At 42.2% G+C, this 14,177-nt stretch overlaps 1 protein-coding gene across 4 annotated transcripts in view; it reads right to left on the reverse strand.

Moving 5' to 3' along the window:
• Positions 1-1,679: 1,679 nt before the first annotated feature.
• The window catches only part of TPRG1 (tumor protein p63 regulated 1), a 123,539-nt gene continuing 111,041 nt past the window's right edge, over positions 1,680-14,177 (reverse strand). For all 4 annotated transcript variants that reach the window (XM_056565460.1, XM_056565458.1, XM_056565459.1 and 1 more), the window contains 2 exons: positions 5,727-5,880; positions 1,680-2,360 (listed from right to left, as the gene is read on the reverse strand). In XM_056565460.1, coding sequence (XP_056421435.1) covers positions 2,166-2,360; positions 5,727-5,880 — 349 coding nt within the window. In that variant the 3' untranslated portion in view covers positions 1,680-2,165. The remainder of the gene's footprint in view (positions 2,361-5,726; positions 5,881-14,177) is intronic.

The raw sequence follows: 14,177 nt of genomic DNA on the forward strand, positions 1-14,177 counted from the left end.
AAAAGATCATCAAATATTTTTGAGTTTTTTTTTAGACGTAAAGGAACATATTCATGTTTGGCATGTTCACATTGTAATAAAAAGGTGAAGATATCCACCACCCTAAAAAGGGTTTTAAAATCTCCAGTCGAGGTTTTTATACATGTAATTCAGAGAATGTAATTTACGTGTTGAAATGCCCTTGCGGCAAATGCTTACATAGGTCAAACTAGCAGAAAAATGAAAATGAGACTAACGCAACATAAAAATAATATGCTAAAAGCTATAAACACTAAGGGGAAGATTTATCATTAGGTGTCTATTGTAGACACAGATCTACCTCTTTATACTGCCTGTCTAATTTACACTCTAGCTCAGGATTCAGAAAAGTTGTGCACGTCTTTTAGTAAAATTTTGTGCCAATACAGAAACGCCCGCCTGGCTGTACCGTGCACTCCTCCTCTACCTCACACTTCACAGAGCTGTGGCATTTTCCCACAGTACACTGGTCACATACAGTACGTCCTGACTACGCTACTGTGCCGCCTGTCCTTCTGCTATCCTTACTACGAGGTGCCTTATCCCTCCTGTGCCTCGCATCCTTCCATCATGGGAGTTATAGTCCAGGGGCTGAGGGGCAGATCGCACCGGGTCATTCTCCAGAGACCCACTGCGATCTGCATTTATTAACTGTACAAGCCGGCGGTACGTGCCGATACACTGCGCTCCCCGCTGGCTCCTGTATACACTGTCATAATTCATAATCCCCGCAGCCGGAGACAGGAGCTCTAATTGGTGAATAGCTTTTCACCAATCAGAGCTCCCATCTCCCGGCGGCGGGCATTATGAATGATGACAGCTGAATATAGTCTTCCCCGCCGGGAGCGCAGTGTAGCCACATGTGCCGCCGGTTTTTACAGTTAATAAATGCAGATTTCAGCGGGTCTCTGGAGAATGACCTGCTGCGATCTGCCCCTCAGCCCCTGGACTATAACTCCCATCATGGATAGAGTCTGTCCATGATGGGAGTAGTAGTCCTAACTGTCCCAAAATAATTTCACTTTCTCAGATGCTTTCTGACACTTTGGTAAGTGTCCTCCGAGGTGGTGTATATTTGCGTAAGAAAAGTGCTTTTTCTTTCTTGCGTTTAAAAAAACCCCCCCCCCAAAAAAAACAACGCAGTTAATAGATTCAATTCTAGAGTAGAAAGTGCTCTATGGTAAACTTAACCGTAGACATGGCTATGAAGAATTCTATCAGATTTTGCGCAAAAAAAAAAAAAAAAGACTAAAAAAACTCTTGCGCAAATTTTCCCCACAGTTGAGTTGTTCTTTTCTGTCTGACAACAGTGCTCACTGCTGACGCCTCTGTCTGTCACAAGAACTGTCCAGAGTAGCAGCAAATCCCCATAGCAAACCTCTCCTGCATTAAACAGTTCTGGAGGTGCCACCAGAAAGCTCTGTTGTCAGACAGAAAACAACAACTCAACTTCAGCAGCTGATAAGCACTCTAAGATTAAGATTTTTTTTAATAGAAGTAATTTACAAATCTGTTTAACTTTCTGGAGCCAGTTGATACTGTTACAAATTTACAACTACCAGCATTCTTTGGCTGTGCGGGCATGCTGGGAGTTGTAGTTTTGAAACCGCTGGAAGCAGCCTGGTTGGGAAACACTCGTCTAAAAGTGTCATGTTTGGAATAATTTTATAAAAGGCAAGAAACACACAGCTTATGGCAAAGAACTTTAATGGCACCGATATATTGCAAATGTGCATATAAAGTAGATCCAAGTATAACAAAGAACATACAGTCATCAGTAAATATATACTTAAGTTTTCTTAATTTAGAATGTGTTTACCAACGTCTTTACTGTCCCAAGATATATAAATGATTCATCTTAAAAATATACTACATTAAATTAGATGTAGCTGCAAAGCACTTTTCTACTGCTAAATACACCCCCTTCAGTGGTCCCCTAACATTAACATTCGGCTTGTCATCCCTGGATTTAATCCTATAAATGCTACTACAGCATCTGAACAATGAAAGAGTTGTGTGAAGCATCAGGGTCCCAGACTGATCTCTTCCATACATGAACACATAACAAGATAATGTGGCTTACGTCTATGTGCGCAGCAAAGAAAATATCTGTGAAACACTTGACACTTTAACAATATCAGCTTCACTTAAAACCCCACGCTGCCTCTCGCAAGTGAATAGCCAAGTTTGTTGCGGTTTCCGATGAAGGACATAATTCCGACGTAGGTCTCAATCAAAAGTGGTTGATTTAAGATCAAAGCTCCATTGGCTCGGCCTGGCACCGGGTTATTCTTGTGTGATTCTTGGACAGCTTTTACCAATTGATCATTGAAGACTGAAATCTGGAGACACAAAAGCGATAAGGAGGGGTGAATACTGGTGGTGGGGGTTACTAAAGGCTGTGCTCCACTATTTAAAAAAATTAAATAAAATAAATTAACATATTGGCACATGTCTGTTTTTTTTGCAGAAAAAAGTTTTTTCTTTCTATTTCTTAAAAAAAAAAAAAAGAATAAAATAAATAAAATAAAAATATGGGTTTTTAATAAAGCATAATGCAGCTCAAGACAAAAAATGTGCACGTCTGTTTTTGCAGAAAAGTTTTTTTCTTTCTATTTTGTGCTAAATTAAACAAAAATAGAGAAAAAGTAACACAGCCGCACATCCATTTGTATTTTTATCTACTTGCTTCTCAGCATAAATTCAAACACTAACAGGTTGTTAGTATACATTTTGATCAAAAAGTACAAGCCCACTTGCCACGTCAAGGCCACCTATTTAGAGTGGGTCCCTAACCCAACATTGGCATAGCGCCGGGCAGCGGCCACCACCACTGCAACACCATGCCCACAGGGGGAGCGACCCAGTGGCCAGGCAGCCCCACTGCTGCCCGACCAAGCTTCTGGCTCCGGGCCACACCACCCCATAGACAAAGCATCACAGAAACAATGACCGCTGCAGTGCAACCACACCAATGTGAATACCTACCAAGTGCTCCCTGCCAGAGGGCTGGGAGAATGCTAGGAGGAAACCCTTATGCAATTTCCTGCTAATTAAAAATGCCTGGGACGAATGGGTGGAGCAGAGTGTTGGCTATGAAAAAAAAGAATGAATAAATAAAATAAAAATATGGGTTTTGAAGGAAGGAAGCATAATGCAGCTGAAGACAAAAAAAAATTTCAATAAATCATATCAAAGTAAACCTTTAGGTTGTGGAGCTCAGGCAACTAACACATCTGCCCCATGTTACACCAGCGCACTTCTATTGTCTTTTTGTACTATGTTTTGTATGTAAACGCCCCCTCACCTGCGTCACTAGATTAAGGTAGTTAAACCCTCCATACACAGGTGAGAAGACGTAACCTGACAAAGCTCCATGGCAGAGTGAAACAGCTGTAGTTATGAGTGGTGCTAGCCGTAGCATCCTCCTCCTATGCACGAGAAATAAAGAATTGCCGTTCCACCCGACTGGCGAGTGCCTCCCGAATATCTTTTCATCTTATTGTGCACTTCTGTTTAACACTGGCATATGACACACTGACCTATGTGCCTATCTATTGATCGCAGGGGCTGAGAGGATCAGTACTGACTCAATAAGTAGTGAAGAATAAACAGTATAAAAGAAGATAATCCACGGCACCAGGTATTTCTCTTGCAAATAAAGGCTTCTTTTACTCAAGCATAGCCGGGACATACAGAGAAGTGAAATGAGGCGTCGACAAGCGCTAGTTTCGAGTCATGTGATGCCTTGACAAAGCGTCACATGACGTAAAATTAACGCTGGTCAATGCCTCATTTCACTTCTCTGTATGTCCCGGCTATGCTTGAGTAAAAGAAGCCTTTATTTGCAAGAGAAATACCTGGTGCCGTGGATTATCTTTTTCTATACTGCTTATGGATATACCTCTCTTTATGCACTGGGCACAGGATTCTTGTGGGATTAAAGGGGTTCTCCGGTGCTTATACATCTTATCCCCTATCCAAAGGATAGGCAATAAGATGCTTGACCGCTGGGGACCCCCGGGATCTTGCACGCGGCACCCCGTTTGTAATCAGTCCCCGGAGCGTGTTCGCTCCGGGTCTGATTACCGACGACCACAAGGCCGGCGGTGTGTGACGTCATGCCTCCGCCCCTCAATGCAAGCCTACAGGAGGGGGCGTGACAGCTATCACGCCCCCTCCCGTAGGCTTGCATTGAGTGTCGGAGAATGACATCACACGGGGGCCGTGTGCAAGATCCCGGGGGTCCCCAGGGGTGGGACTCCCGTGATCAGGCATCTTATCCTTTGGATAGGGGATAAGATGTGTAAGCACCAGAGAACCCCTTTAAGCCTCGGAGCTAAAGCCGCTGCCCTCCAGTACACGAGTGGTGTGGGATTGCATATCTCCCTTTATTGTTTTAGTGCAGAATAAAGTTTCTTCTACAGTCCTGACAGGCGTTACGTACTTCCATGTGGGTACACTGGCCCAGATTTATCAAACTTTGTGACAGAAAGTCCTTTTCCCTAAACAACCAATCACAGCTCAGCTAACGAGCTCTGGTAAAGTGAAAGCTGAGCTGTAATTGGCTGCTGTGGGAAAATCACTCCAGTTTTTCTCTCACACAGTTTGATAAATCTGGGCAATGACCCTGGTGCACAAGAGAGTGGAAAGAGGACATGTTTACTGGCTCTAGCATCAGTGTTGGTCTAGGTCTCAAGGACACTACAGACCTCTCTCCTGTTGCTGCTGTGAAGAGGGAATAATGGTCTCCCACATAGAGGACCTAGAACCACCCCAATTATGTATGTTGTAGGGGCAGTCAGGAATCTCAGGTGGCACTGTAAACAGGAGCACTGTGGTAGCATGCTTAATGACATTTCGGTGGCATTACTGAGGGCACATTGGTGGCAGTGATACTAAAGGTAATGTGGGAACACTAAATGGGAGTGCTGTATATAATATTTATATAATAGATATTTGACTTTAGATCAAGGTCAAATGTTTGAACCCATCTTTGCATTCACATATCTGAAGTACTGCTATTCTTAGGTATATAGTATATCCATCTGTCTAGAAAGAAAGTCACCATTACAACAAGTTTAATTCATATTTTTTCCCTTTGGCATGCTATGAAGTATTTGTGGGTTTCCTTTAACTTGTACAATAGAGAATGCTACTAAGGCACACACTGCCATCTAGTGGAAATGTTAAGATGTACATTTTCTAAGCCAATGTCCATAGAGATAGGAAAAACTACCTTAAATTCATTAGAAAAGCTGAAATTATGGCGATCCCTGCAGTTTTATGACCCTGAAGAGACCAGAATAAATATATGTGTTTGTTTCTATTTGCAAACGCTCCACAGTTCATGTTTCAGGAAAAATGTCATCCTCCTACAGAGTCCAGTGGGTGCACACTCCAAACAGTTTTCTAGCCCACATAACTGAATTCCACACAGCACCTGTCAGATAAGCAGCACTGCTGTATACCAAATATGTGACCTCATTGGAAAACGCTTATACAGACCTCACTTTCACCTACTGAGCAACTTAAGAGCTTTACTGTTCTGGAGGACACCACCCTAATAATTCACTCGGGGGTGAGAGATTTTAATACGTCTGTACAAATGCAGACATGGTAAGTGTTCTGACAGAACTGTAGAATATTCTACAGCTGCAGACGCCTTATTATTTATAGTAGGGGGTACATTATGTAATACCATTTACCTGGCTAATAGCAGAGAACTTTTCAGAATAGGTACTTAGCGGGTGATCAATGAAGGTAGTGTACGGCAGATCACTAGATAAAGGGTTCCAGCGGGAAACAAAGGAGGCCTCACGCAACTTATCCCAGTGAATACGCAGACCTTCTCCATCTCTCCTGAAAAGAGAAAATAACAGAAGTTTAAATACATATATATCTTAAACACGAGAACCCCCGTACAGAGGGATTACTAAAAAAAAAAAACTTTTTTTCTCAGAATGTAAGAATAAAGAGAATCAACATTAGAAGAAAACTGCCATAAGAACATAGCGGCATTAGACCATATAATGCTGACGTGACATGGCTGGATTGGACACAATCTTTAAGGGGGGAATTTATAAAGGTATTTTAGAGCCTTTTTTTTTTTTTGCTTACTCCGGGCGCACAAAAAGTTGCACGCGCGCTTAAACATTTTTTTGTGCGACTTTTGTGGATAAGCAAAAAGTTACCAACTGCCTTACCTAAGAATATGTCGAAAGTCGCACATAAGCAAAAGTGCAAACCCCTTTCAAAAAGTTGCAAATGTAAGCCAGGTCCCGTATGTGAGCAAATCTAAAAAGTCGCAAAAAAGCTTCACTAAAGTCTCATCTACGACTTTTTTGTTTAGCTTATAAGCTCCAAATTTATCAAACCCCTGTGATAGTATAATAAATATGTAGCACATAAGCAAAACTAAAGCATAAAAAAAAGGCCTACAGAACTTGCTTACCAAAGCAAACTATGATAAATGTCCCCCTAAATGTTTTAAATGCTTATAAATCTCTAAAAGTATATGCTAAGATTGTAGTGAGGTTTCTTGCAGTCCTATGTAAAACAATAAAAAGCACATCATATGCAATTCCAAATGACATCCCCTGCTCCTTGGTTCCAGGACGACCATTGTATGTTGAAACCATTGTATGTGGAAACTCTATGGAAACCTGGTAATTGGTTCTAAAGGCACCAAAATGTCATCCAAAAATAGGAAAAAGTGAGAACTAAAGACAAATAAGTAGATAACTAATATAGATAAAGCAAATCCTCACATATAAAAGTAAGAAAGATCTGCTGGGAGCTGTAAATCACTGTCTATGTCAGTGTTTCCCAAGCGGTGAGCCTCCGGCTGTTGCAAAACTACAACTCCCAGCATGCCCGGACAGCCTTTGGCTGTCCGGGCATACTGGGAGTTGTAGTTTTGCAACAGTTGGAGGCACCCTGATTGGGAAACACCGATGTAGAGGGTTGAATAATTTACCAGGACAAGAGGTAAACACTGGTCTATGTAGAGGACAGGAGCGTCTTCGGGGTCCTGTACAGTACATGCAATGCCCTAAAAAAGTAACATGGAGCCACCCCCACCTGGTGTCCAGGTAACCCTGGTACAGGTAAAGTGTACAGAACATGTAATACCTCCCTGTACTGTAGGGGGCGCTACCAGACACCAGTCAGTGTATACACTTCAATAATACAGGTGTTTTACCAGTAAATTGCCCATTCTGATTGGTCATTTCTTCCAGCCATTGACATGTTTCAAAGATCTGGACTGTCTGTAGCATTGTATGTTGAGTCTGGTTTCAAGTTACAATGGTCCAGAAAAGACCATTGTATGTTGAAACTATTGTAGGTTGAGGCCATTGTAAGTTGAGGGATCACTGTATGTGTTGTTTTGATTCCTCGCTATTTTTAAAATATTAGCTGTCAGCAAAGAGGAACACCCTTGCTCACATCTTGAGGCTGCAATCCTTGCAGATATCTCTGTTCTCAGTTGAGAAATGGACAATTGTATCCAGTCCAGGCTATATGCTAAATACATTGCTAAACAAGTTTCACCATTACTTTGGCACAATGTATCAGTCTGGAGAGCAGACAATTAGGTGCACAGAGAACTGCAGTAAGGCATTTTAACACAATGTTTGTGATGTCTGTTTAACATGAACACATGACACCAACCATTTGTGTGTGTATGTATATGTATATGTGTGTGTATGTATATGTGTGTATGTATATATGTGTATGTGTGTGTATGTATGTGTGTATGTATATATGTGTGTGTGTGTGTATGTATATATGTGTGTGTGTGTGTATGTATATATGTGTGTGTGTGTGTGTATGTGTGTGTATGTGTATGTGTGTGTATGTGTGTGTATGTGTATGTGTGTGTATGTGTATGTGTGTGTATGTATATGTGTGTGTATGTATATGTGTGTGTATGTGTGTATGTGTGTATATGTGTATATATATATATATATATATATATATATATATATATATATACATACATATATATATACACACACATACACACACACACACACACACACACACAGTGCTTTTTTTTTCTTTAAACACCAAAGCCTATGAGTAGCATATGCAGAATGGTCTTTGGTAAACATACACATCAGGTCATGTCACTGTACATCACTGGAGGTTTCCCTTAAAGGGGTACTCCGGTGGTCAACGTGTTTTTCCCTTACCCTATTTGTTTTGTTTCATTTCTATTCTTGTTGTTTAGCCTACTCTATTTCCGTTCTTTGTTGTCTTTTTATCCCCCACTTTGTTTTCCTATCTTTGCTTCCATTTCCTGTTTCTTCCTGTGCTGAAAACTACAAATCCCAGCATGCCAAATGCCTTGCTGGTTTGGGGCGGCTCCTTTTTTTTTTCCCGCCCTTTACCCATCCCACTATTTTCCCTGGTCGGCCCCCTTATACACAGCACACTAATATAAATCAGCCTTGGTTGGGATACACTGGCAAACACACACAAAAGGGACTACAACTCCCAGCATGTGTCATTCAGGAGTCTTCAGTCTGTGGTATAACATATAACACCAGCATGCTGCCTCTGTAGTCTGCTGGGGGTTGTAGTTCACCACACCTCTGTAGGGCATACACCAGTGTTTCCCAACCAGGGTGCCTCCAGGTGTTGCAATACTACTACTACCAGCATGCCCGGACAGCCAAAAGCTGTCTGGGCATGCTGGGAGTTGTAGTTTTGATACAGCTGAAGACACCCTGGTTGGGAAACAATTCACTTTGTTTGTAATATACTGAATAGGCTAGGCCAGTGTTTCCCAATCAGTGTGCCTCCAGCTGTTGCAAAACTACAACTCCCAGCACGCTCAAAGACTGTCAGGGAATGCTGGGAGTTGTAGTTTTACAACAGCTGGAGGCACACTGGTTTGGAAACACTGGTGTAACATGATGTGTATACTGAATAGGCTAGGACAGTGTTTCCCAACCAGTGTGCCTCCAGCTGTTGCAAAACTACAACTCCCAGCATGCCCAAAGTCTGTCTAGGCATGCTGGGAGTTGTAGTTTTGATACAGCTGGAGGCAGACTGGTTTGTAAACACTAGAATACACACAAATAACAGGGACTACAACTCCCAGCATGTATCATTCAGGAGTCCCCCCCCCCCCCCCCTTCCTTCACACATAGAAATCATCCCCAGTCGGAGATTTATTCCCCTGCAGTCTATACATCCCCAGCCCGTGCACTTTGTTATCCCTTCACATACATCTTCTCTGTCTTCTTTCAGTGCAGACCTGCGTCCTCAGAAGACAGAGCAGGGGGAGGGGGAGATGAGGAGATGTGTAGGAGCTTCTTGCTCTCATGCACACCTGTGATCACCTGGAGGGGAAGATGAGGGGGCGTGGCCTATCTCTGTCATGCAGTTTTGAAAGAATAGAGAAAAAAAAAACATGACATCTTGTCCACAGCCTAATCCTAAACTGTGGACAACAGTCAGAGATCCAACACAGAACTACAGAACTTCCTGGCCAACAAACAGGTAAGAAAAAAAAAGACATGCTACACAAACATATAATACATGCCAATTGCAAAAAACATGAACATTAAAAGAAGATGCAATATAGCCAAAAATCTTAACTACCGGAGTACCCCTTTAAACTATCCCTCTGCCTCACCATTGATATATACCTCGGAAGACTCCAAATGCTAGGTTAACTTTTCTTTATACATTCACACATGCATAATCAGCATGCAAAATGCTCATAAAATATACACGTGTAGCAGGTATTTACAACCAGACAAGCCTATTAAAGTGACTGCAAACACCAGAGTAGTCAACTTGATGCTTCTAAATGTCAAGAGGGAATAAAGAGGTATTCCAATGCTGCACAATTTGGACCCCTGTCTACAGGCCTCTCACCCTGCGCTCTGTGCTGTCTGCAGATGGGTATCCTTTCCTTCTGGAGAGATTCTTGGCTTGGCATACATTCCTAGTCAGTCTTTGAGACTTCTTGTTGAAGTGAAACACTGACTTTAAAGAGTAGCTCCCACCATCATGATTTTTTTTTCTGTCCCTGCCTATTGCACTTCTATCCCTAACACCCTCCCTGCCTTTATTTTATTTTTTTTTACTATTTTTAAAATGGCATTTAGTCTGCCTGGTAGTGTGCTCACTACGAGGCAGACTTCCCCAGCAGGCACCACGTCACTGATGCCTGCTGGGGGGGGGACTTCCGCCCTTAGTTCTCCCAACAGGGTGCCTCCAGCTGTTTCACCACTACAACTCCCAGCATGCCCTGACATCTATTGGCTGTCAGGGCATGCTGGGAGTTGTAGTGGTAAAACAACTGGAGGCACCCAGGACAGGAGTTTCATGGGGGAAGGAGTGAGCCAGGAGCCGATGCGGGAGGGACGGGAGCGGGGGAGACTCTTCCTGCCGCTCGGTAAGTAAACCCAAACAACCCCCATCCCCCCCCCTGTACCTTGCAGCAGCGCCCCCCATCCTCCCCCGTACCTTGCAGCAGTGCCCCCCATCCCGCTCGTACCTTGCAGCAGCGCCCCCCATCCCGCTCGTACCTTGCAGCAGCTCCCCCCATCCCCCTGTACCTTGGAGCAGCACTCCCCGCACCTTGCTGTAGCAGCCAACCCCCCGCGCCGCCCGCACCTTGCAGCAGGGCCGTCGGCGAGTGCGGGAAGCCGATGCGGAGCCCTGGCTGTTAATGCGCCTGCGCAAAATTTCGACTAATGCCCTGCCGGAATCAGTCGGAATTTTGCAGTGACGCACTGCATTCGGCCACTAGGAGGGCGCCCCCCTAGTGGCCGAATTTCAAATTGCTTTTAAAATGTTTTAAAAGCATTTTTGTTAATAAAAGTATATTAGAGATATGTTGTAGTACTTGAGTACTACAACATATCAAAAATTATTTATCATGACAGTGCCCATTTAAGGAGAAGTTACCTGGAAAGGTGGCAAGAGTGAGCTGCTTTCTAAATCCTTTCTTAACATTTTTTTTAAATAATGATGGGTTTGGTGAGGAAAAAAGTTATACTTACTCACCATGTTCCCTCGTGTATCCCTTACCCTAGTCACTAGTCCCCTAGACACTAGTCTCTTCTGCCATGTAGAAGCAGGACCTTTCTGCTCAGCTAATCACTGGTCAAGATGAGACACTACTGTGGCCAATGATTGGCAGAGTGGGAAGGTCCTGCTTCTACATTTTGTCCTGGAAGCACGCAGAAGAGACCAGAATTAAGAAAAGGGACCTGCAGCGGGACCTGTGTAGATAAGTATAACTTTTTTTCTTACTAGCCACAACATTAGTTAAAAAATTGTGGCACACTGGAGTAACCCTTTAGGGTGGTAACTTACATACATTGGGCACAATGTTTTGGCCACTCTGAATAGTTTTAATCATGCACATTCCTATTATCTCTTGTACCCAACACCCACACAATTGCAGGAGAGTAATGGTATGTTACTATACTTGATGCTGCAGTCACAACCACCCAACGTGCCACCTCAGTGATTTACGCTAATATATCAAGTTCTTCCTTTACCTAAGAGACACTATACAATCTATCTATCAGAATACATTAGCTATAATAAAATATATATTGTGCGAGATCCGAAACCTAATAATTTCTGCGTGTAATCCTCTTTAAAAGATTAGATATCTTGCTGGAAAAAAAAATGATGAATTGCAATGCATGCCATTCCCTCTCCATAACACAAGTTTTATTTCAACATGACTGTGTTTTCTTTGCATCTGGTAACAAAACCCCAGCTTAGTAGAAACACGGTATGTGCGGTTAATGGAAACTCTTGGCAGCAGTCCATTTAAACAGTACACACAATGGGGAGTCAGCAGCTTTGTGTGCAAGTACGCTATTGTACAAATTTACTTACCGCCACACTCTTCAGTATTTGGCCATCTGTCCTGAAGTACAGGCATGTGTTAAGTTACAAAGCTTTCGATTACCGGTAATGTTAAAGAAATTTTTTTGGCACGGACCATATTATCAAGCTTTATTATAAAACACTTGACAAGTGGAATTTCTCCATCTTGGAATGTTACAGGGCTTGTCTCAATTTCTGCTGCAGAAAGATTCATCTTTGTAAAGTTAAAACTTTAATTTCCTGCAACACCACTGGCGGCTTCCCTGAAATGAATGTGATGAAATGCAAAGTACTCAGGAAAGTCGTCTGTGAGCATTTTACATTATTGGGTAACATGGCGCCATATTTAAGGAGAAAAGCTTCTGGAACAGATATCAATGCACATCTGACCAAATACAAACTCAGCTCTACTGCATCACCAACTGATATAGAAAATAAAGCAAAGAGGAATTGGTCATCCAACCATACGAACTCTCAGTTATAATGATGTAGCAGATTTACTTGCTATCCTATGGCAAAACCACAGATGAGATATCCTGATGAATTGACCAAAGAGATTTAAAGTCTAGCCTCGCCTCTTGTAAATTTACCAGAATGCAGTAGGGAATAGCAGTTATTACTAGAATCCCTTCCAATAGAAGAAGTGGTGTTTCCATGATACAGATGGATGCAGGAAATTTCACGTCCTACACCTCAGCCCAGAAAATTCATTTGGAGAGACTGCTTTTCAGTATCCTCTTCTTTGAAGTCTACTGACAGACAACAGGGCTGTATGCCGCAGTCACATCTGCAGGGTAAAATCAAATTTCCTACAGCATTTTTCTTTACTATGCCCATTAGATTTTTTATTTACTATGCCCATTGTGTAGTATGTGAAAAAAAAAAAAGCAAACATTTTGTCACCTCCAGCCCTCCCACAGCGCATATGGTTTCCTGCTCCGTTCTCCGATGCAATCTTTTTCCTGCTTCTAGGGGGTTGACCCGTTCCTCTGCAGATCAGCTAATTGAACACCGCAGCAATGACCCACCTCGGGCGGTAATTGGCTGAGCGGTAATGTGATGTTTTGAGCCCAGGCCCGGTCTTCTTCCTGGTGTCAAGGCCCAATACATAAGCCTGACGCTCAGCCTATCACCGGCCGGGGTGGTATATTGCTGCGGGCAGTGATTAGCTGATGTGCAGCGTGACATGCCAACCTCCAGAAGCAGGAAAAAGATTGCACCAGGGAATGGAGCAGGGCATCAGAGGCACATTAAGATAGGTTTATTTTTATATACTACACAATGGGCATAGTTAAAATAAAATAAAATAAAAGCCTCCTGGCGCATTACCACTTTAAAATCTGGTTTTAATTCCTATAATCCCTTAGGGACTCAGCCTATTTTAACCTTAAGGACTCAGCAAATTTTGTTTTTTGCGTCTTCAATTTTTCCTTCTTCCCTTCTAAAAATCATAATGCTTTCAATTTTGCACTTACAGACCCATATAAGGGCTTGTTTTTTGCATCACCAATTGTACTTTGCAATAACATCACTTATTTAAAAATATAACCTGCGGCAAAACAAAAAAAAAAATTTTGTGGGATGAAAAAAAAAAAAAAGATGCCATTTTGTAAATTTTTGGGACTCCCGTTTCTACGCAGTGCAATATTTGGTAAAAATGACACCTTATCTTTATTCTGTAGGTCCATATGGTTACAAGGATACCCAATATATATAGTTTTTATTTTAATACTTAAATTATAAACTACATGCACCAAAATTAGTTTAAAATTGGAATCTTATGACCCCTATAACTTTTTTTTTTGTGTACGAGGCGGTATGAGGGCTCATTTTTTGCGCCGTCATCCTATTAGGCACCATTTTTGTTTTGAAGGGACTTTTCGATCGCTTTTTATTAAAAGTTTTATGGTATATGAAGTAACAAAAAAGGCACAATTTTGGACTTTGTTTTTTTTTAAGTGTACGCCATTGACCGTGTGGTTTAGCTAACCTAATATTTTAATAGTTTGGACATGTACGCCCGCGGCGGTACCACATATGATTTTTATTCTTTATTACATAATGGGAAAAGGGGGTGATTTAAACTTTTAATAGGGAAGGGGTTAATGAGCTTTTATTAAAAACATTTTTACACCAGGGGGCTAAAACATGCAATCTTCTGATTGCATACACTGATCAGTGCTATGCCATTGCAAAGCACTGATCAGTGTAACCGGCGATCTGCTGCTCTAGCCTGCTGCGCAGGCATGGAGCAGTAGATCGCCAATCGGACAACAGAGAGGCAGGCG

This window comes from Hyla sarda, chromosome 3 (genome assembly GCF_029499605.1).
Source record: "Hyla sarda isolate aHylSar1 chromosome 3, aHylSar1.hap1, whole genome shotgun sequence".
NCBI lineage: Eukaryota > Metazoa > Chordata > Amphibia > Anura > Hylidae > Hyla > Hyla sarda.